The sequence below is a fragment of the Cibotium barometz genome, chromosome 30, assembly GCF_041138505.1.
Source record: "Cibotium barometz isolate CiBa-2024 chromosome 30, ASM4113850v1, whole genome shotgun sequence".
In the NCBI taxonomy this organism is placed as follows: domain Eukaryota; kingdom Viridiplantae; phylum Streptophyta; class Polypodiopsida; order Cyatheales; family Cibotiaceae; genus Cibotium; species Cibotium barometz.
In genome coordinates this window covers 51064873-51085621 of record NC_141075.1, presented here as the reverse complement: position 1 = coordinate 51085621, position 20749 = coordinate 51064873, and the positions used below count along the sequence as shown (strand labels likewise).

The following is a 20749-nucleotide window of genomic DNA, read 5'->3' as shown; positions in this document are numbered from 1 at the left end:
CTTTGTGAGGTAGAAAACAACAATTTTTGTTGTTTTTGGGCAAAAATCAGCTAGCTGAATTTTCTGCGCAGAAAATTCAGAATTGATTATTCTTGCCTAAACTTGCATATTTTGGCTCGATTTGCTCCTGTGACCCTTTGGAGTTGCTGTGCACATTGCGGTGAGGCTACAGTTTGGTTTTGGTGCAGTTTGCCCAAAAATTTCAGCACTTAAGCCCTCTCGTTTGTGCAACAATGGCATCGACTTCCTCTGACGTCAAGAATCTCTTTGAGATCAAGCGGTTTGAGGGAACAGGTTTTGATCTTTGGAAGGATAGGATTCAAGGAATCCTCTTCCTTAAAGATTGTGACAGGGCACTTGAAGCAGAAAAGCCAGAAGATATGTCAGATGCAGCATGGCTTACATTGAACAAGAAAGCCATTACCTACATTAAAATGGCCGTCTCTGATGAGATCTTGGTAGACCTCAAGGGTCTTGTCAATGCGTTTGAGTTGTGGGAGAAATTGAAGGCAACGTATGAGAATACGACCCCAGTTAATCAGGTGCATTTGATGCGGAAACTTGTTGGCATGCAGTTAGATGAGTCCAAGAGCGCTGCAGAGCACTTGTCGTTGTTTACAGGTACTTTATCTCAGTTACAGGACTCAGGTTTGCCCCCTTTTGAAGATAAGCTCAAGGCTATCTTCTTGCTGATGACTCTACCTGATTCTTGGGAGACTTTGGTGGTCTCATTGTCAAACAATCCCAATTTGACCTTTGATGGTGTTAGGGGTTCTATATTGAACGAAGAAATCATGAGGAAAGCAAGTGGAGAGGGTGGCAGTTCAGCCAACATGGTTAGAGGCAGGACAGAAAAGAAGACTGATTATGCACAAAGGAGTAAGAGTAAGAGTAGAGAAAGGGGAAATGCCAGCAAAGGCAAGAGTGATGTGACATGCTATCAATGTGGCAGGAAAGGTCACAAGAAACCTGACTGCAGGTACTATAAGGCAGAGTTGGAAAGGAAGAAGAGTGGTGGAGACAAAAAGAAAGAGAAGAAGGAGATCAAGACAGATGCACAGGACAGCCCAAAGAACAAGGAGAAGGCCAATGTGGCCTCTAGTGTTGTTATTGAGGAGCTGTCAGATGTAGAAGACATCTTATGTGCCACTTTGTCAGCCGATGATGCTCATGAGCTTGATGCCTCTCTCAATGTTCATACACAGGATATGCAGATCACCAAGTGTGATCTAATTGATGCTTTATTGACTGTTAATGATGCATTATCCCAGACTTGGATAGTCTATTCCGGTGCTTCATTTCATGTGACTCCTATCAAGGAGTGTTTTTCTACTTTTGTTGCAGGCAGCCATGGCCATGTATACCTGGGAAACAATCATGCATGTTCCATTGAGGGTATTGGCACTGTGCATCTTTCCACAGATGGCACAAATGAGCTTGTCTTACATGATGTTAGATATGTGCCAGGAATCAAGAAGAGTCTGCTTTCTGTTGGACAGATGGATATGCATGGTTACAGCATTTTGTTTGAGAGAGGATCATGGAAAATGACTAAAGGCTCAAGGCTGATTGTGAAAGGTACAAAGAAAGGGACACTTTACTGCTTGCATGGAAAGGCCTTGTCGGGCAAATTTATTGCTTTGGCTGAAATTAACTCACATATGGAGTTGTGGCATAAGAGGCTTGGCCATATGAGCCACAAAGGCCTTACTAAGCTTTGTAATTTGAATAAGCTTGATGCTAAAGACACAAAGCTTGACTTTCGTAATGAATGTCAATATGGCAAGCAAGTGAAGAGTTCTTATTACTCCGGTGTCTCTCGCAAATCTAATGTGCTTGATCTTGTACATTCTGATGTTTGTAGCATGCCTGCCAAATCTATGGGGGGTGCACACTACTTTGTTTCCTTTGTTGATGATCATTCTAGAAAAATTTGGGTTCATTTGCTCAGATCTAAGGATGAAGCCTTTGCTGCGTTTAAGAAGTTTCATGCATTTGTGACCACCCAAACAGGTAGAAAGCTGAAATGCTTGCGTACGGATAATGGGGGTGAGTTCACAAGTGGTGAATTTAATAAATTTTGTGAAAATTTGGGCATTAAGAGGGAGCTTACTGTTCCATACAGCCCCTCTTCTAATGGTGTGGCTGAAAGATATAATAGGACTCTATGTGAGAGGGTGAGATGCATGCTGTCCACAGCTAATCTCCCTCATGGATTTTGGGGAGAAGCTCTAAAAACTGCAGTGCATATATGTAATCGATCCCCTCACATGTCTTTGAAAGGTGACATCCCTGAGGAGGTTTGGTCTGGCAAACCTGCTTCATATGATCACTTACGCGTCTTTGGTTGCGAAGCGTTTGTGCATATAAGACCTGAGTTGAGGAGTAAGTTGGATACAAAGTCCATTAAAGGCCTCTTCATGGGCTATGGTGAAGAAGGTGAAATGGGCTACAGGATTTGGTTACCTCAACTCAAAAAGGTTGTGCGCAGCCGGGATGTTGTTTTTAATGAGGCAAAGCTGCTTAAAAACAATTGTGCCTCTAAGGATGACCATAAAAAGGTCAAATTTCAGCATGTACAGCCACCTATTAGGCCTGATTTTGACCCTCAGGATGCACCACATATGACTGAAAATGTTGATGAACCAGTGGTGTTTGAGCCAGATGATGTTGGACAGCAAAATGAGGCTCCTGAAGGGCATGTGCAGCCACATAACAATGCTGAAAATGGGGCTGAAAATGATGTACAACAGCCCTTTGCTGATGATATTGTTGTGCCACCTGATGTAGACCCATTACCAGATAATGTGGATCATTGGGTGAGACGATCTACTCGTCCTAGGCGGAATGTGAGTAGATACGATCCCTCTTTGCATTACATTATGTTGACAGATGAGGGGGAGCCTCTTACTTACAAGGAGGCAAAGACATGTGAGCACAGCAGCAAGTGGGAGCTTGCTATGCAGGAAGAGGTTAAAGCTTTGCATGCTAATGATACTTGGGACTTGGTTGAATTGCCCAAAGGTAGGAAGGCCATTCCTAACAAATGGGTGTATAAAATCAAGACAGTTGATGCAAAACCCAAGTATAAAGCAAGGCTGGTTGCAAAGGGATATGCGCAAACAAAAGGCATAGACTTTCAGGAAGTGTTCTCTCCTGTTGTGAAGATGACCACTTTGCGTGTCTTGTTTGCCATAGCGGCTGTTCTTGATTTGGAATTAGACCAAATGGATGTACATACAGCTTTTTTGCATGGTGATGTTGAGGAAGAGCTTTATATGAAACAGCCCGAGGGTTTTGTGATTCCCGGAAAGGAACACATGGTATGTAAGCTCAATAGAAGCTTATACGGGCTGAAGCAAGCTTCTAGACAGTGGTACAAAAAGTTTGATGCGTTCATGCTCAAACATGGTTACAAAAGAAGCCATGCAGATCACTGTTTGTATACAAAACTTGATGAGGATGGCAGCCCTATCATTCTTGTGCTCTATGTCGATGATATGCTGATTGCTGGTAAGAAAAGAGGCACTGTTGATGCTCTTAAGCAACAGCTGAAATCTGCGTTTTCTATGAAAGACCTTGGGGCAGCAGAGCATGTTCTTGGAGTGAGAATTAGAAGGCAAAGAGACCAGCGCATATTGTATTTGTCGCAAGAAAAATACATTGAAAAGGTGCTGGACAGGTTTAACATGGCTGATGCAAAGCCACTTAGTGTGCCATTACAACCACATGTGAAATTCTCCAAGGAAGATTGTCCCAAGTCTGACACGGCAACCAATGAGATGCAAAGTGTTCCTTATGCATCAGCTTGTGGTTCACTTATGTATGCTATGGTTGCTACTAGGCCTGACATAGCCCATGCAGTGGGAGTTGTGAGCCGTTTTATGGCTAATCCAGGCAAATTGCATTGGGATGCAATAAAGTCCATTATGAGGTACTTGAAAGGGACTAAAAACAAATGCCTCTGTTATGGTAAGGGTCCTTTGGAGTTGAAGGGATTTTGTGACTCTGACATGGCAGGTGATGTGGATACACGCAAATCCACAAGTGGTTATGTGTTTACTCTTGCAGGAGGTGCCGTCTCATGGTGCTCTAGACTACAAAAAATAGTTGCACTGTCTACTACAGAGGCTGAATATATTTCAGCCACTGAGGCTTCCAAGGAAGCCATATGGTTGGCACGTTTATGCAGGGAGTTTGGTTTGCCTGACAAGGCACCTATGCTTGGTTGTGATAGCCAGAGTGCCATATGTCTGGCAAAGAATGCCATGTTTCATGCGCGCACAAAGCATATTGATGTGCGTTATCACTTCATTCGAGAGGTGCTTGAGGATGGACTTCTCACTATGGTTAAAGTCCATACGTCACAAAACCCTGCAGATGCTCTCACTAAGTGCTTACCCAAAGCACAACATCAGCTATGCATACAGATGGTGGGAGTTACATAGCTGAAAGGCGCCATTTATGCCTTTAAGTGGGAGGTTGTTGGGTTAAAGGCTAAATGCCTCCCTTGTATTTGTATATAGCCTTTTATAAGGCTCAATGTATACTTTTAAAGTCTTGGCCAAGTTCACATTGAACTTGGCCTAGGACTATTTTTAAAGGCCCAAAGGCCACAACAATAAAAAAGGGTAAGTGGGCTTCTAAAGCACACAAGCATTACCCCAACTCCAAGAATCGTACGTTTTCTCTCTCTCTCTGATTTTCGAATCTCCACGCTCACCCTCATAGAGGCTCACGCTCCATTTCTCTTGCTCAAGGCTTCAAGCCATTGCATCCGGCCTTCATCTCGTGCACTCTTTCACCCCTACACCGGATCCATGGTGTCTTTGTTCGTTACTCGGCCTCTCACAGCCAGGTCCTAATCCAGGGCGCTCGGGGCAGCAGGTTTCCACTTTCTCAATCAGTTCGCCAGGGATGTCCCCTTGCGCCCTTCCTCTTCCTTTTTGTGGCAGAGCCGATGAGCTGTTTTTTAGCCTCCCAAGAGATAGGACTACAGCGCCTCAAGCTACCTAATAGATCTCAAGAGGAGATCCATGATTCAAGGTTTGCAGATGATAGAGCGGCCTGCCTATTCAGAGATGTGGAGACCCTCCGGAGGTTTGCAGATGCAGTCAAGATCTTTGGTCGAGCCTCATGTGCACAGATCAACTAGTACAAGTCGTGTGGATTTTGGGTTAGCTCATCCCCTACCCTGGCTTGGCACCTAGTTGAGTCCTTCCAGTGGATTTCGAGGTGCACCCATTACGTACCTAGTGCTAATCTGCAAGATTAATGGCCCAATCTAGTAGGATTAGGAGAAAGCATGTTAATATAGGTGGCTAACGTTATTATTAATAAATCCATGTATATTTGCTATTTATAATAGGATGGTTATTTATTGCAGCAGTGGGCACTATATAAGTGAAACATGGGTTATTATTGTCATAACCTCACTATTGATCAGATTTCGACCAAGACGCCGGCCATGCATGTATGATGTGACATTACATCGATCAGCATGCCAAAGACCTCTATGGGGCAAACTGGCATGGATCTATGGAAGTCAGACCTTAGCCCCTAGCTTGGGATTGGTTTGAAGCTTAGAACCTACGGTTGGGAGGTGAGCTAGTAGGGGGGTTGTACTAATCACCTGTGTTTTGTGTTAAGGAGATCCGTGGGGTTTCCTCCGTCTAAGCATTCGGAAGAAGCTTCTATGCTAGAGCTTGAGTGTAAGAAATATTAGGGTTAGGATTGGCAAAGCCAACAGCTATCGCAGGTGGAACTCCATAGAGTGAGAGAGAGAGAAATGAAATGAAATGAAATGATATATTAACGTCTTCAGAAGGCCAAAAATAACCTATGAGACCAAAAAGGTTACAACAATTGGTGGATCTAATACAATGTCTGTGTAAGAAAAGCTAAAAACAACTAAACAACTAACTGAAACTGAAACAACTATGAAGAAAAGTACGGTACTAGGAGCTCCTAATGGATAACATCTGCGAAGGAAAACTCCAGCAACAAAGGTAAGCATCATACACATCACTATCCAAAGATGTCTCTCATCGGTCGATGGCGGATATCCTCAATGTCCTCCATGGTGAGTACTCTAAATGGGCGTCTCCCATGCCGTGCTAGTATGGTCCTGATCCTCTCTTGTAGTCTCCGCCGGTGTCGAGATGGGCCTCTCATCTTGGGGCGCCTGGACCGCCCCAGCTCTATAGCCCGATCAATCAGTGTACCTCTGGTGCGGCTATACTCTGGGGCTAGCTGCAATGCCTGCTAGCCTAACTGCTCAATCTCTGGTCGAAAGAAGTTTGTAATCTGCCTCTGTAGGTGTCGCTCCCTCTCTGATCCCCTCCCTCTCAAGAGACCCTCTCTATGTCTACGAAGCTCCAGCAAGTATAATCCGAGGCATCTCTGATCCTGGTATCTCATGACTCTAGAAAGTGGTCCGAAACCCTCTCTAAACAGGCAGTGAAAACGGCCTCGTATCTCATAATACACTGGACAGTGACATATGTAATGTAACTATGTCTCTGGCTCCATCTAGCATAGCTGACAAATCCTGGCCTCACCTGGTACTCCTCTGAATCTGCCAATCTCAATCTCTAGCTGGTGTGAGGATGTGCGCATCTGACCAATAGCACACAGTACCCCATGAGAAAGATGAGTATCCATGTAGCTGGGTCTAATCACAAACCCATCCTCCGTGAGCTGGAGAAGATGATCTCTATAGAAAGCCATCTTCGTACCAAGCTCGTGTGTCGGCTGTATCCATGTCCCATGAAATTGCTTGGTCATGAAGAAATTTAGTCATTGATCTAGCATCAGCCTTTCTTGTCTCACGGGTGCCTCTGCCCAGTTGGTGACATAGTTTGTTACCACTTTGAGTAGACTTAGTGGTAGGACTAATGGGTTAGATAAAATCAATTCTCAAAAGGTTGGTTGTGATCATACTCGTGTGTTACGGGAATTTGATCCTTATTATATAGGGGTATTGTAGCATGTTGGCAACTTTTGATAAATTATGTGGCATTCTAAAAGAGAGCAGGACACCATAATCCTGATTATAGTACCTTCCTTGCTGTGAAGTGTCCCTACCAATACATGGATGGGCCTCTTCTAAACAAATAAGTTCATCTTGGCATATGTGGCTCATGTAGAATGCCATTATGCCCATGTGATACAATTGCCCCTCCTTTGTCAGCCCGAACACTCTTCACCTGCAATCCAGACTCCTTTTCCACCAAAGCATACCAATCCCATGGGAACTATGAAACTCGTTTTGGTGGCTTTAAAACTCGTTTCACGTTTCAATGTTGAAACATTTCATGTGCACATTGAAACCATCTCGTTTCATGTGGGGAAAAAGGTTGTGATTTTGTGTGCTTTTTAGCTTATCGTACCGTACCTTTCGTACTAACTAAGCCTGGCATGAACTACAAGGCTCCTCCCAAGAATGGGGTCTGCATAGGCCCACATAAGTCACTGTGAACCAACTCTAGTGGTTTCGAAGCCCACCTAGAAGCCTGCTTCGGAAAAGACTCCCTATGATGCTTCCCGAACTGCAATGGACCTGCTGCCAACATCTGGCAACCCATCCACCATCTAGTCCCGGAAAGCCCGTCGCAGCGCATCCACATTCATGTGGCCAAAACGAAAAATGCCACAAATCACCAACCTAAGTACTTGTAAGAGAAGAGAGTGCTGAGAGTTTGTCATTCCCATTCTGCACTCTGCCTTCCCAAACAACCTGGCATGTTGCTTTGTCCTAGATAGCAACTGAATGCTCATCGAACTCCACTCACATGCCAGTCTTGCAAACCTCATGCTATGACAAAAGATGACAACCAAGAGATGGAACACAAAGAACTGGGGAGGAATGTTTCCCCCCTCTACCATCGAGAACGATCTCCAACCTACTCTCACTATGAATCGCAATAGCAGACTTGTCACCCAATAAAGATGTAACCATGTTTGCCTTCGAAGGTCCTGTAACAAATCTCGGAAAGGAGTCATGTGCCTGGAGCCACCACTCTCCAAAATCTACTCCCGAGTATCCCCAACGGTGAGACCAACCGCCTCCCTCCTCAAAGAAGATGAAGCTCGGTGTCCATAATCTCCCAAGTGCACAAAGACTGGAGTCTTCACGGCTGCAACTGAGGAATATGCACCTTTCTCGGTGCTCCGCTTAGAACATTTCCTCCAATAATGACCCTTCTGGACACAATGGTTACAGGTCCGCTCGGCCTTCAAAGCATCACAATCTGAGTCGGGCTTCTTCTTTGAAGACTTCGATTGTAAAGACTTCCCTTTGTCCTTGTTGTTGTTGTTGTTATTGTTGTTGCGGTTTTCAACCACTGGCCAGTCAAAGCCTCAAAACCTCCGCCCTGTGGAGAGTTCAAAAACTGCTCCTCCTTAGTCCAATATCATTGGCACAAGCTCCTCCCAAGTAATGGTGCTAAGCCTCCCACTGGTGATCAAAGAGGAGGAGGAATAGAAAGCTGAGTACTGAGAGGATAGATGAGACAGCAAGGTGATGGCCATGTCCTCTGATAATATCTCCTTCCCAGCCTGAAGAACCTCATACTGAAGAGCCTGAGGTTTGTTGATGTACTCCCGCATCGTCAAAGACTTTGCAAGATTCATCACTCGCAACTGTACTTGCAAGGAAACTCTCTTCATGGGTGATGCCCGATTGTTCAGAGAGGCCAAGTGCTGCCAAGTCCCTCGAGCCAGCGTCATGTGTTTGATATGATTGATCATCTGGGGTGTGCAGTTAAGAAAGATGAAAGAGCACACACGGGCATTGACACGATCCCTGGGCCTCCCACTCTTTGATTGATAGTGAAGAGTCCTCCTCCGCCGGATCTGTCCTTGAAACACCAACCATGACGAAGTCAGCCAAATCATAAGATTCCAAAACAGACTCCATCATCGCCTTCCAAATGCCATAGTTGTTCCCGTCCAACTATCGGTCCATCGGGAACGTCGGGAGGGTGGGGGATCTTCACCGGTTTCTCCGCCATCTCGAGCAAATCTGCCATCTCTGGGGTTCACATAGGGTGGGTGGGAAAAAAAATTGAAGAGGAGGCTGCGTTTTTTTGCAAGGTGGCTGTCCAGCAATGACACACGCCTTCTACCCGCTTCTCCACGTCCCGTACAGCCCAAATACTCTCCAATCAGCACCAAAAAAATAGCAACCTCGCAAGCTCTCACTATCTCCAAAGCTTCAAGCCACCTGGGGCTCTGATACCATGTCGGAATGTGCATCGGAAATGAGACAAAAATCAGAGAGCAGAAAACTGCAGAAGTGCAAGAGAGGAGAAGTAAACTCTGCTATATACACACAATAGCGGGTACAGAATGTGTCGCGCCGTGGGGGGGGGGGGGTGCAAGTGCCCTCTTATATGGGCAAGGGGCAGCAATCGGCCATTAGAAACAGGTCAACAGCCCCTATGCATGGGCCCACAACTAGGACTAGCCTAGTTGGCCAACACTAGGCATGGTCGGCTGGCCCAAGACCAAAGCAACCTGGTCGGCCAGCCCCTAGGCGGGCCCCTCCTGGCCTACAAGTCGGACAGGCAAAAAAAACAGCTCCCCCATGACAAGCAAAACTGGAACAAAGGGAAAAACATGAACATGAACAGGGAGTCCTCACACAGGCACGCACACCCACATCACAAGCCCTCACTCAGTATGGTACAGACAGGAGATGAATGCTAACAATTGCAACATAGCACATTTGGCGTGCTCTCTGCAGCGAGGCCATAGAGGGCACTACCATGCAACCCGCCGAGTCCATCTAGAGGATACAGACGGACATCATCCACACCCTCTGTGGCTAGTGGTGGGAGAAGCAAGATGGCTCTAACCCATAGTTTTTCCATACGGAAAACGCATATTGGTATGGAAGTATGGAAAAAGTACGGTTCATACCCCCAAGAAATTCCATACGTTGGATACCATAGGGCACCCTAAATTTAAGGAAAAACATGCTACATATTACACAAAAAAGCAAAGAAACTTGAAACTGCAAAGATTTTGGGATTAGAACCAGCATAATAAAAAAGTAGGCAAACCGAGTTGCAGAAGGCTTGACCAAGTCCTCCTTGCTGAGTTTCCTAAACAATGCCGACACTGTGGACTTCCCTGTGACAAATGTGATAACTTGAGTTGCTTGGTTTAGCACTTTTGCAACCTAAGGAATTTTGTCAATGTCCTCAAACAAGAGGTCCAAGCAATGGCATGCACATCTAGTGTAGAAAATGGTCGGCCACTCCTGTTCAACCAATTCCCCAGCCCGAACGCAATTCGATGCATTATCCATGCATACCTGCACAACATTTGCTGGGCCAACCTCAATGATAATCTGCTTTAAATGCTGGAAAATAAACTCCCTAGACTTGAACTCCCAAGATGTGTCCACAGATTTCAAGAATACAGTGCCATGAATGGAGCATGCAAGAAAATTTATGATAGGCTTGCGCCTAGTGTCTGACCATCCATCAGAAACAATGGTGCATCCATATTTTTTCCATTTCTCGTGCACACCCATGATCTCATGATCAATGCATTTGACCTCATCCACTAACTCAGTGGTGCACAAGCAATGGTAAGATGGAGACACATAAGAAGGACCAGCATGTCCAATTGCCTTCACCATCTCCAAAAAATAAGGACTCCTCACTTTCCAATGGGGAATGTCCTCCGCATAAAAGAATCTGTGCACTGCAATGGTTACTTGCTTTCGTGCTTGTACATTCCATGCATTTGTCCAACTCCCCCTTCCCTTTAGACATCTTTCTCTTCTTACATGATGACCCAACATTTGCACTACCGCTGACTTGTGCACTTCCCTGTGTGCCCATTGATGTGGACCTTGCACCCTGAGATACATCTCCACCCATATCATCCACCAAAGCATCCACAAAAGCCTCTCGGCCATGAACACCGCTACGACTGTCTGCATGCAACCTCCTGCAAACATCTTTAACCTCTTCTGATACATTTGTGCAAGGCCCCACACCATGGCCAACCAAGCCCAAAATGTGTGCCCGAATGCGTAGCGGGCCTCCATCCCATTGATGAGGGCAATAATTGCATTTACAGGTGAATTGCCCTTTCCCGAGGGCCTTTACTTGGATCACATATTGCCACTCCGGACGCTTGGATCGACCCATCTGTAAAAAGGGTGATTTAGACAAAACTTCGTTAGAGGTTGAAGAGGCCGCCATTGGGCACAAAATTCACGTTTGAACAAACTTGACTCTTGAACTTTGAAGTATGAACTTTGAAGAGGGCTCAGAGCCTCAAAGGGAAGGCACACAGTGCACAGTGCACACTTGTAACTTTGTAAGTTGTAACTTTGTATATGTAAGTTCAAAGTTGTGATTCTGTGCAGTGTGAAGTTCGAACTTGTAAATTGTCACTGCACATGCATGAAGCCAGCGGCAACACACAGTGCAGTGGTGCACACTGCAGTGTGCACATGCCAATGGCCCAGCAGCCTGCAGGCAGCAGCACTGCTCGCAGCTCAAGTCTCACGAGAGGGGGAAGGGGGGGCGAAGGTAGAAGAAAGGTGGGTGCACTTATGGAAGAGGAAGGCGCAGGCTGTACAGTGTAGATACTAGAAGGGGGCACAGGCTGCATCAGATTCCGTGCACGGTGCAGGCAGAAAATGCATAAACTCGAGACTCATACGGTGCCGGGTCACAGGTGTACCTGGGAGGTTGGGTGACGGGTCCTGAAGGCGAGCCTTGACTCGTGTGTCTTGGACATTGGGTACAGGCGACAGTAGCCGGGTACAGGCTTGAGGCGACAGTAGCTCAACAATCGACCAGTACAGGCCACAGCAGCAGCGCAGGGGGGAACGTCAAATCGGCGTCAGCGGACCAAAAACCCAAAAAGGTCCAAAATTTAGGGCACCGTATGGTATACCCTATCGGACGTGTAGTACAGACGCGGACACAGACGTGGGCAGCAGTACGAGATTTGAACCGGACGCGTTGGAAACAAACCATGCTCTAACCCTATGCGGAAACGCCGAGAGGCTCTTCTACGGATCTGGAATAGCAATCCTCTTCTCAAGGTCAAAGACAGCGAGGTTACTTGGCATTACAAGCCACCTGTTTGGCTATATCCCCCCCACCCCCCAATCATATGAGATAGCCTTCCTCCAAGAGTGGCCAGCCAACGAAGAAGAGCCCTACTCCTTCGTGTTTCCAGCCGATGGCGTGAGCACCTTCGTGCCCCCCTCTGTTCGCATTGCACACTGGTGGCCCCCTCCACCCTTGCTGCACTGATGTGCTGCGCCTGTTCGCACCCACCCACCCGCGCTGCTGTGCTTTTGCTGCGCCTGTGCACACCCACCCACCCGTGCTGCTGTGCCTGTGCGCACCCCCTCCGCCTGCCTTCTGCCTTTTGCAGCCGACCCTTACTCAGCCCACAATGAACCTACAGCAGCTGGAGCATACATCAAACCAGTGGAGGACAACACCTAGAAGGCGCTGGGCGAACAGAAGAAGGTGCTGGACAGGGTCCTGAACCAACATGAAAAACAGTTGGAAGGCCTCCGCAAGGAGATGCAGGGCAAGAATAACAAGATTAAAGAATTGGCAGCAGATGTGAACCACCAGGACGAGGAGATTCGGATGTTGAAAGAGACCCAGATGCAACAACAGGAAATGCTAGAGGGTTCCCCAGTGAACTCCGGGCAGAAATGGAAGCCCTAAAGGCTACGGTCAAGGACCATACAATGGAGGAAGGGGAACTAAATATTCAGGACAGTCTAAGGCCCGACTGGGAGCAGCTGAAGGCTGCGAGTGATAAGTTGCAGGAAGAGCTGCAGACCAACAAGAAAGATAGGGTGGAGGTGGTGAAGAAGCACAAACCCCCACAGAGCATCACACATGAGACTCTCAAGGAGGAGAAACGCAGGAAGGATGGGGCCCTCCATGTGTGAGTGCACGGGCTACAGGTGGAGGCTTCCCCCCATGACGCTTTGCCAGATGACAGGAGTGGACAGGATCGCACCCCCCCACCCCCTTTGCAGATACATGGAGGGCAAGCAAGGATACGACACAAAAGCGGCCTCTCATCATCAGATTCCCTGATGCCACCAGCAGACAGGCCTTATTAGACAGACGGGCTGCCCTCAATGGCACACAGTGTACATGGGCGATGATCTCACCCCAGCACAAGTGGAACACCGGCTTGAGGCAACGGCGATAGTTCATGAGGCCCGTAGAGCAAGAAAGTGGGCTATCTACAGAGATGGTAGGGTCATTGTCACTGAGCGCTGTCCCAAATAGGGACGCGGGGTCTATGAGACCAAATACTTGAGGTTAGCAATATGGAACTCCAATGGCACTCTGTGGTCGAATCCAGGAGGTTTGAGCAAGATTCTCACAGGCAGGGATGTCATTTTCTATACAGAGACTCATCAGAGCCCTGAGAGGGGCTTACCATACATAGCTGGGTATGAGTGGTGGGAGTCAGCTTTCCAAGGCGAGACCCACACATCAAGGAGTACGTGGCTTCGGAGGGGTAGCTGTCCTTTTTAGATCCCATCTCCGACATATTCTCAACATCATCTGGAGGGACGAGGAATCGAGGATGCACGGTATCTTTGGGTGCAGCTACAACTTAGAAGTGACAGAGTCATCCACATTGCTATGTTATATTTTGCACCATGCCACTCCCCTTACGCCACACAGCATGGCCAGTCACCGTACTTACCATTATATGGAGAGATTATGGAGTTCTCACAGCTGGGTGAAGTCCTCCTGCTTGGGGACTTCAACGCCAGGATGGGGAGTCAGCTAGTCCCACTACTCGATCTGGACGACCCTATCAGACTACAGGCAATAACGCCAATTTTAGGCACTTTAGGTTATCATTGAACATATGGCAAAAACAATGCATAAAAAATCATATTACAAAATGAGTGGCCCTGGAATTTTTTGCATTTAAGCCCAAAAAAAACATACCTAAAAAAACAACTGCTCTATTTTCTGCCTCTGTGGCTACAATTAGACAACGTTTTCACCTAATACTGCAGCTGAGCTTCTAGCTCCATACTTATTATTTCACACTGAAGGTCATTTAAAAATATATTTGGAAAATGGCAATTGTTCATGTCACACTGTCCTCACATGCATACCTCTGCTTTGCTTATGCTCGTCCCGAATGACATACACATTTTCCACTCGACCAAAAGGAGCAAAGATCTGCAGGAGCAATACAATCTTATAAATAAAATAGAAAATATCAACAGTACATACATGAGACACCATTCTACTTGCACAGCTGAAAATTGGCCATAAAATCTAAAGTGCAAGATGCTTATAGCATTTCAATAAAGGATAGACAAGGAATGGATAAAAACACCGCATCGTGCCATTGCAAGGTCATAAAAGATGCATTTACTCTTGGAATCACATGCCACTTAAAGAGTTTTAACTGTGTAAGCGTGAAATAAGAATGTTTGTCAGCATGCAACTATGCACAGCAGGAACATTGTGGCTTGTCGAGCAACCCTCCGAAGTAGGGTTACCAAACAACCCTCGAAAGCAGGGTCAACATTGAAAATCAATGTCCGCATCCTTTTTTTCATGGTAATGAATTTATTTGGTAACAGCTGCAGTTTAATACTCAGGCATCCGCCTAGAGATTTGAACCCCTTACCAATGTTGGTACCATTTTCTATACCCAAAAGCAAATAATTACAAGAAACCAGTATACAGTAAAATAGGTACAGAGGCAAGAAACAAATGCAGAGTATGAGCATGTGCAGACCAGAATGCCATCAAACAAAGGCAAGAGTTCAAATGTTAGTGGTGCAGACTTCGAATCTTCCTACCTCCTCCCCCTCCCATTTGTTCCAACCTTTCAGGGATACTTGCTAAAGACAAATGGAACACCCCTAAATCTATCATATCAGGGCCCCTAGGCGAATACAAAGAGTTGAAACCACTCTGTGACTGCCTCTAGACTGAAGCAAACTCATTCACACATTCTTGAACGTATAGTGCCTTCACATTAAAGGTTTACAGCAGTTATATTCCTTCGTACATTTCAAACTCCTCCATCACACTAGTCAATAAACTTCTCAGAGGCTCTTAAATTATAGGGAAAGCAAAAACTTTTGGTCTTTCAAAGGGTGTACTTTAGCCAAGAAGAGGCAAGATTTAATCCATACTCTCTCAAAAAAAAACCTAACCATGTCACAAATGCTTTATAACTTTCATGCATTATAGAGAATTTGAGAACTTCTGAAGGTAAAGGACAAACCCCACCATAGACCGGTCCTCAACTCAGGTTATGCAATTGAACTAAACAGGCAAACGAACCAAAAGAAAAAATGCATCCTGATTCTCAATATTGATGCTAAGAATGCATGAAATTGTATACCTCCTCAATTTCTTGCTCAGTTGCCTGCTTGCTGAGTGATCCCACAAACAGCTTGTGTTCAAGTGGACCTACCAACCAATGCACCATAAGTATATAAGAAATGGGCATACATAATTTTAGCCAAACACACAAAAACACTAGAAGTGGCCAAGTTATGAATTGACTGGTTTTTGATGGCCAAACACATAACATTGGGATCCCTTAAGCAACAGTTCGTACTACCTGAATGATCACGTTCACCATCTGCAAACTTGACTTGCAAAGGAGCTGGTCCCTGCTTAAAATCATAAACAATAAAATCCACCAAAATCGTTTAACCATTAAAAAGTTAGCTTAAACAAAAAAAAAAATGCTTCCAGCAAATGATGTAATTATAAATAAAGGGTCAACAGCATGCAGTCATTCTTTTAGAAAAGAGCACTTCACGTGAGGTGATGTTTGTGCATAGACCTCCCTACCCCTGGAAAAGTTCTCTGGTTGTCCAATGCACGAATAGCTCTCTCAGCTTCCACAACAGTTGCATATTTGATGAAGCAACAACCTGGACAGCATAACAAAGAGCTGCAGTAAGTTGCCCCACAACGATGCTACTGGGAAACCACAACTCCTGCATAACATGGTGGGCTCTGATCAATTTGAATCCTTTTTATATTAAGCAGAGACCCCTCACCTTCAATTCCTTCTTTTTACCTGCTGAGACACTGTTGAAGGTGTACAATTTTAAAAAAAACAAGGCATTCTAACTACAAAGATAAGAACTGGCAATACGGATTATAGTTAAATGATGAGAAATCATTATGTTCTCAAAGCAAAATAGACAACCATGTATATGATCATCCATAATTCAGATGTCCAGAACCATGTGAGCCACAAGCATCACAGACATTGGTTAAATGAGAAGTCTCATTTCAAAAGAGCTGTATGATGGCATATAAAGCGCCCTACCTGGCACCTTCCAACCTCTGACCAAGGGCCACCTCTGCTCACTGAAATGCTTCAGTTCGCATCTACTCCACAAGAAGTTATGTGGGTAGCCTAAGCAATCCCTGAGAACAATGGAAGCAGCTTTGTGCATCATGGCTCTTGATCATGCATGTATCTGTTACAAATATATTGAGCGTGCATATAACCCCCCTCAATCAGCTTGGTTTCACCAATGCTGGACCATGAATAAGACTGCCATGAGTTTGCACTTGGTATATATAGATGCATGCCATTCACATTGTCACGCGCATCATGAGAGTACACTATCAATCTCAGGTGAAGGTTCAGTATGCCTCTCAAAGGAAAAACTTCAATATAATCTAAAGCTACATTGCACCTCCATCTTGATAAAATTCACAAGCAGCCTCATTCAGCCATTGCAAAGGACTCCTATGCTACAATAAAAGGTTCTGTTAAAAAGTAACAGGAATATTGGCCATAGCTCCAGCACTTAATAAATTCAAGGTCAACCATCATGTTTAGTTAGCAAAGATAACAGAGAATCACAACAACTCGATTCAGCCATTGTTAAGGATCATGTCATAGTAAAATATGCACAACACTCATATTCTAATAAAAAACAAGCCCCATATACCCGTCACTCCTAAAAAAACAATGTCAAAAAAAATCTGCCCACCATCTATAAATGGCATAGATAGGAAATAACCACTCCAACTCAATCCAGATTGTGCTTCAGCAAACATAATTACCCGTTTTAAAACGAAACTCTGTTGAGCAGTAGGCATTGAAATTCTGAGGAATCGTAAAAAGGAAGGACCCATAAACAATGCACTTCCTGTTTTGGGGAGGAGCTCACACTGGAAAGAGTCTCAGAGGTGGAGCAAAAACTATCGCCTTTATGTTTCAGTGTTGCCTTTTCAATTTTGAACTCAATAAGAACTGTGCCTCAAAAAGTAATCCTTGCAAATAAAATTGGCATCAATCAAAAACAATTGAATGATTCTTGCAAATGCCATTGCAATTAACCTCCCCAAAGAACATCCTCCACAAAACAAAACCATCACTGTTAATAACAGAAGGCACTATTACAAGAAATGGTTCATACCTTGTGGCAACCCTGTCTTTTTATCTTTCAACAAAGCCACCTCTATAACATTCCCATACCCACCAAACAGTCCTCGTACCTGTGAACACAAAACAGAATTGACGAAAAAGATTTTGCTATTCCAAAATACAGAAAACAAAGTAGAGCCTAGCAAACGCTTGTCTTAAATCTTTTGTTTGCAAACACTTAACATAATGAACGACTTACAAAACCATAGCACAGCTTCAAATAAAGAAAATGCATGACCATCATCATAGATACATAAGCAATCCCAGAAAATCTGAAGATACCCCCTATTAGACCCTAACTATATATTCAAGAATGCATGGCACCAGCTGTACAAGACTTTTAAACAGGAATAAACAGGCAAGATATATTTTTTTAGTTTGTGAGGCAGGGCAAAACAGCTCATGGGACCAATGAGAGTATGCATGGCATAGGGCAGACCCCGAACCCTGAAGACAACATAATGAGAATGAAAAAGAGAGCGAAAACTGTCACATGATGGTCGATGGTAGTGCAATATGTTAGGAGCCTGACAAGTTACAAAGCCATCTGAGAACATCATACACATGAGGGGGAGCCATACTCATATGACAATCAGGACGGTGGTAGTGCAATATGTTAGGAGCCTGACAGGTTACAAAGCCATCTGAGAACATCATACACATGAGGGGGAGCCATACTCATATGACAATCTGTCCTGAGAACAAGAAAGCTCTTTCCTAAAAAACCAGAAGGCTATTATGGTTTTCCAAAAAGAAACATCAGCACTGTTCAGATAAATCGCACTAACCCTAATCATGGTCGAATGAAAGACACCATAATTATTTGCACCATGTACGATGCAACTTAATCCCTATTTTGTAGACAAAATTAGCATTCAAGTACCAGATCAAATAGCAATCTACAGGATCAACCATGCAAGCTCATAGAACATCAGATCGCACCATTTAAGTACTGGATCGATTAGCATAAAAAGATGACCTTCAAGTAGCGAAAGATCCTCAACATTGCAGATTCATAGTAAATCATATAAAGCTCAACAGAAAAGATCCATGACCAATATGGAACCATACATTAACCAACATGCGAATCCATATAACGTCGAATCAAAGTCAGTATTAGAAACATTGCAGACTCATAGTAAATCACATTAAGCTCAACAGTAAAGATCCATGATCAATATGGAACCACAAGTGAACCATTAGGCAAATCCATACAACGTCAAATTAAAGTCAGTATTAGAAATCCACATCACAATGCAAAGCCTCATGACAAGAATGAACCATAAAAAAACCCTGCAACACAGTTGACAAGGACAAACGCATTATCAGGCTGACGTTAAAAAGTCTTAGGTAACATCATGAGTATAAAAATGGCCTATGTGCCAGACACTAATGATTTTTATTTTAATAGCGCACTATAACTTGACAAAAAAGATTCCAGAGTCCGAAGTCCGTAGAACATTAAAGATTGATATCAATTAATTATGATCAACATATGTAAGACACTAATCAATGCTGACAAATAGAAGTACAACTTTATATCATGAAGCCATCAAGAATGATGGCATTTGATAAGCCATACGAGGTGAACATCAACAAAACAAGATAAAATAGCCCTTTATGATCATCATGATCCACATCTATGGCCAGATAGATTGTGAGACATCATCATTAATTATAGAATAATGGACTTGTAGAAAGAAAAGAAAGCCATTTTCAGCAATACAATCATGTAGACTGTGTAAGGTCATTGTCAAAACATGCTTGTAGGATCAACAAACAAAGAAAACAAATGTATAATAATCAAGGATGTAATCCATGGACCAACCACAACAATCAAGACGAACATACTTATGCTCTTCAATAATGAAGACATACCCTCAAAATAAAATATAGGCTCAACACTAAATCCTAAACACACAATCCGTACATCATCTTCGGTCAACACATGTATCGTCTCACAAAAAGAAAGCCAGGTAAGGGCATGTGCCGTTTAAGTTATGATATTGGCATATGACGATAAACAGCAAAAAAACTATCAGCAATGATGATCCGTAATGAAGAACACGGCACCCAAAACACCAAACCCTATCCATATCTGGCATCACCACCTCAGGACAATGTGCAAGAAACTAACATATTGCTAAGATAGATGTTGTATTTCAAAAAACACTCATTCTCAAAGCAATATAAGTTGAGCACCTAAGACAAATGACAATAGATCTTATATAAAATTCATAGGTCCAACATAAGGTCAAGTATGATATGATTAGGAAATCATAGTAGTTTGAATCAGAGAAAGTGAGATGGTATATACAATCACTGAAAAGTTGTAGGATGAGCTATGACAAGCTATAAAAGGTGAACACATGTAGATCATGAAAAATAATAAGCTGAAAAATGTTGAAAGCAGCTGTTCATACATGTGACCAGCTATAATCACAAGGAACATCTCCTCTATGTACTACTTCAACTTCTGGCAGGCGGTGCCATTCTAAAGAGCTGCAAAATCTGTCACATTGTCGTCACAATTGTCATCATTATATTTGAAGCCATTCACCTTATTGGCCATGCTATTGAGCACTTAAACGCACATGTTGTGCAGTATACAACATACTGCCACCTTCCAAACGGTCTTCGTGTTTGCCCAAAATAAGAAAGTTCATGTCTCCTTCGCCCTTGCAAATCTCATAGGGAGCCAGCTTCCACGGTCTGTTGTGGTATAAGATGACCTAGTGAGATTCACTGCACAGTTGCTTTTCTCAGTAAGAAGATCCATCCATTAGTCCAAAAAAATGTACATCAAGGCTTCAAGGCTATAGTTAAACAGCACATTACAATGTGGAGCAAGTAAACTCTACAAGGGAAACAACGGCTAAAAAAGGGTGGAAGAAATGGGGGGAGGGGAGAAACAAGCCCCAAGTGAAAACTCGCACATACCCACTGTGAGGCCACCTCCGAAAATTGTACCATCACTGGTGCCCACCGCAAGGCTGCCATATGATGTCAAATATGAGGACATGGAGACCATGCAGGAATGATGGCTATCCCACAACACCCACAGCATTGTGTTTAGCATCTTAAACCCCAAACAATACAGCCAAAGAAGGGGACACCTAGATGTCCTAATTTGCCATTCATGCCCCTCCAAAGGCACTCCTAGAAAATCGGCCAGATGTGAAGTCTCCCAACATCAGATGTCAAGTCTCCCCCTCCCACTAAAATTGGTTTAACCAATGCAACTATGGCAGAAATCCAAATTGCATGCTCTAGTGATGGCGTGAATACCTCC

At 44.2% G+C, this 20749-nt stretch overlaps 1 protein-coding gene and 1 pseudogene across 9 annotated transcripts in view; both read right to left on the bottom strand.

The window, feature by feature from the left end:
• Nucleotides 1-20749, bottom strand: part of LOC147621617 (flowering time control protein FCA-like) — a 114451-nt gene that overhangs the window by 61064 nt on the left and 32638 nt on the right. For all 8 annotated transcript variants that reach the window (XR_015269864.1, XM_086824407.1, XM_086824410.1 and 5 more), the window contains exons 3-7: nt 17450-17528; nt 15858-15940; nt 15622-15673; nt 15400-15467; nt 14150-14216 (exon numbers count right to left, since the gene is read on the bottom strand). Coding sequence is in view for 7 of the 8 variants with exons in the window: in XM_086824407.1 (XP_086680533.1) it covers nt 14150-14216; nt 15400-15467; nt 15622-15673; nt 15858-15940; nt 17450-17528 (349 nt within the window). In the remaining variant the exon portion in view is untranslated. The remainder of the gene's footprint in view (nt 1-14149; nt 14217-15399; nt 15468-15621; nt 15674-15857; nt 15941-17449; nt 17529-20749) is intronic.
• On the bottom strand, nt 7389-11320 carry LOC147621618 (uncharacterized; annotated as a pseudogene). Its single transcript, XR_015269898.1, has one exon. The product of XR_015269898.1 is annotated as an uncharacterized LOC147621618 (transcript).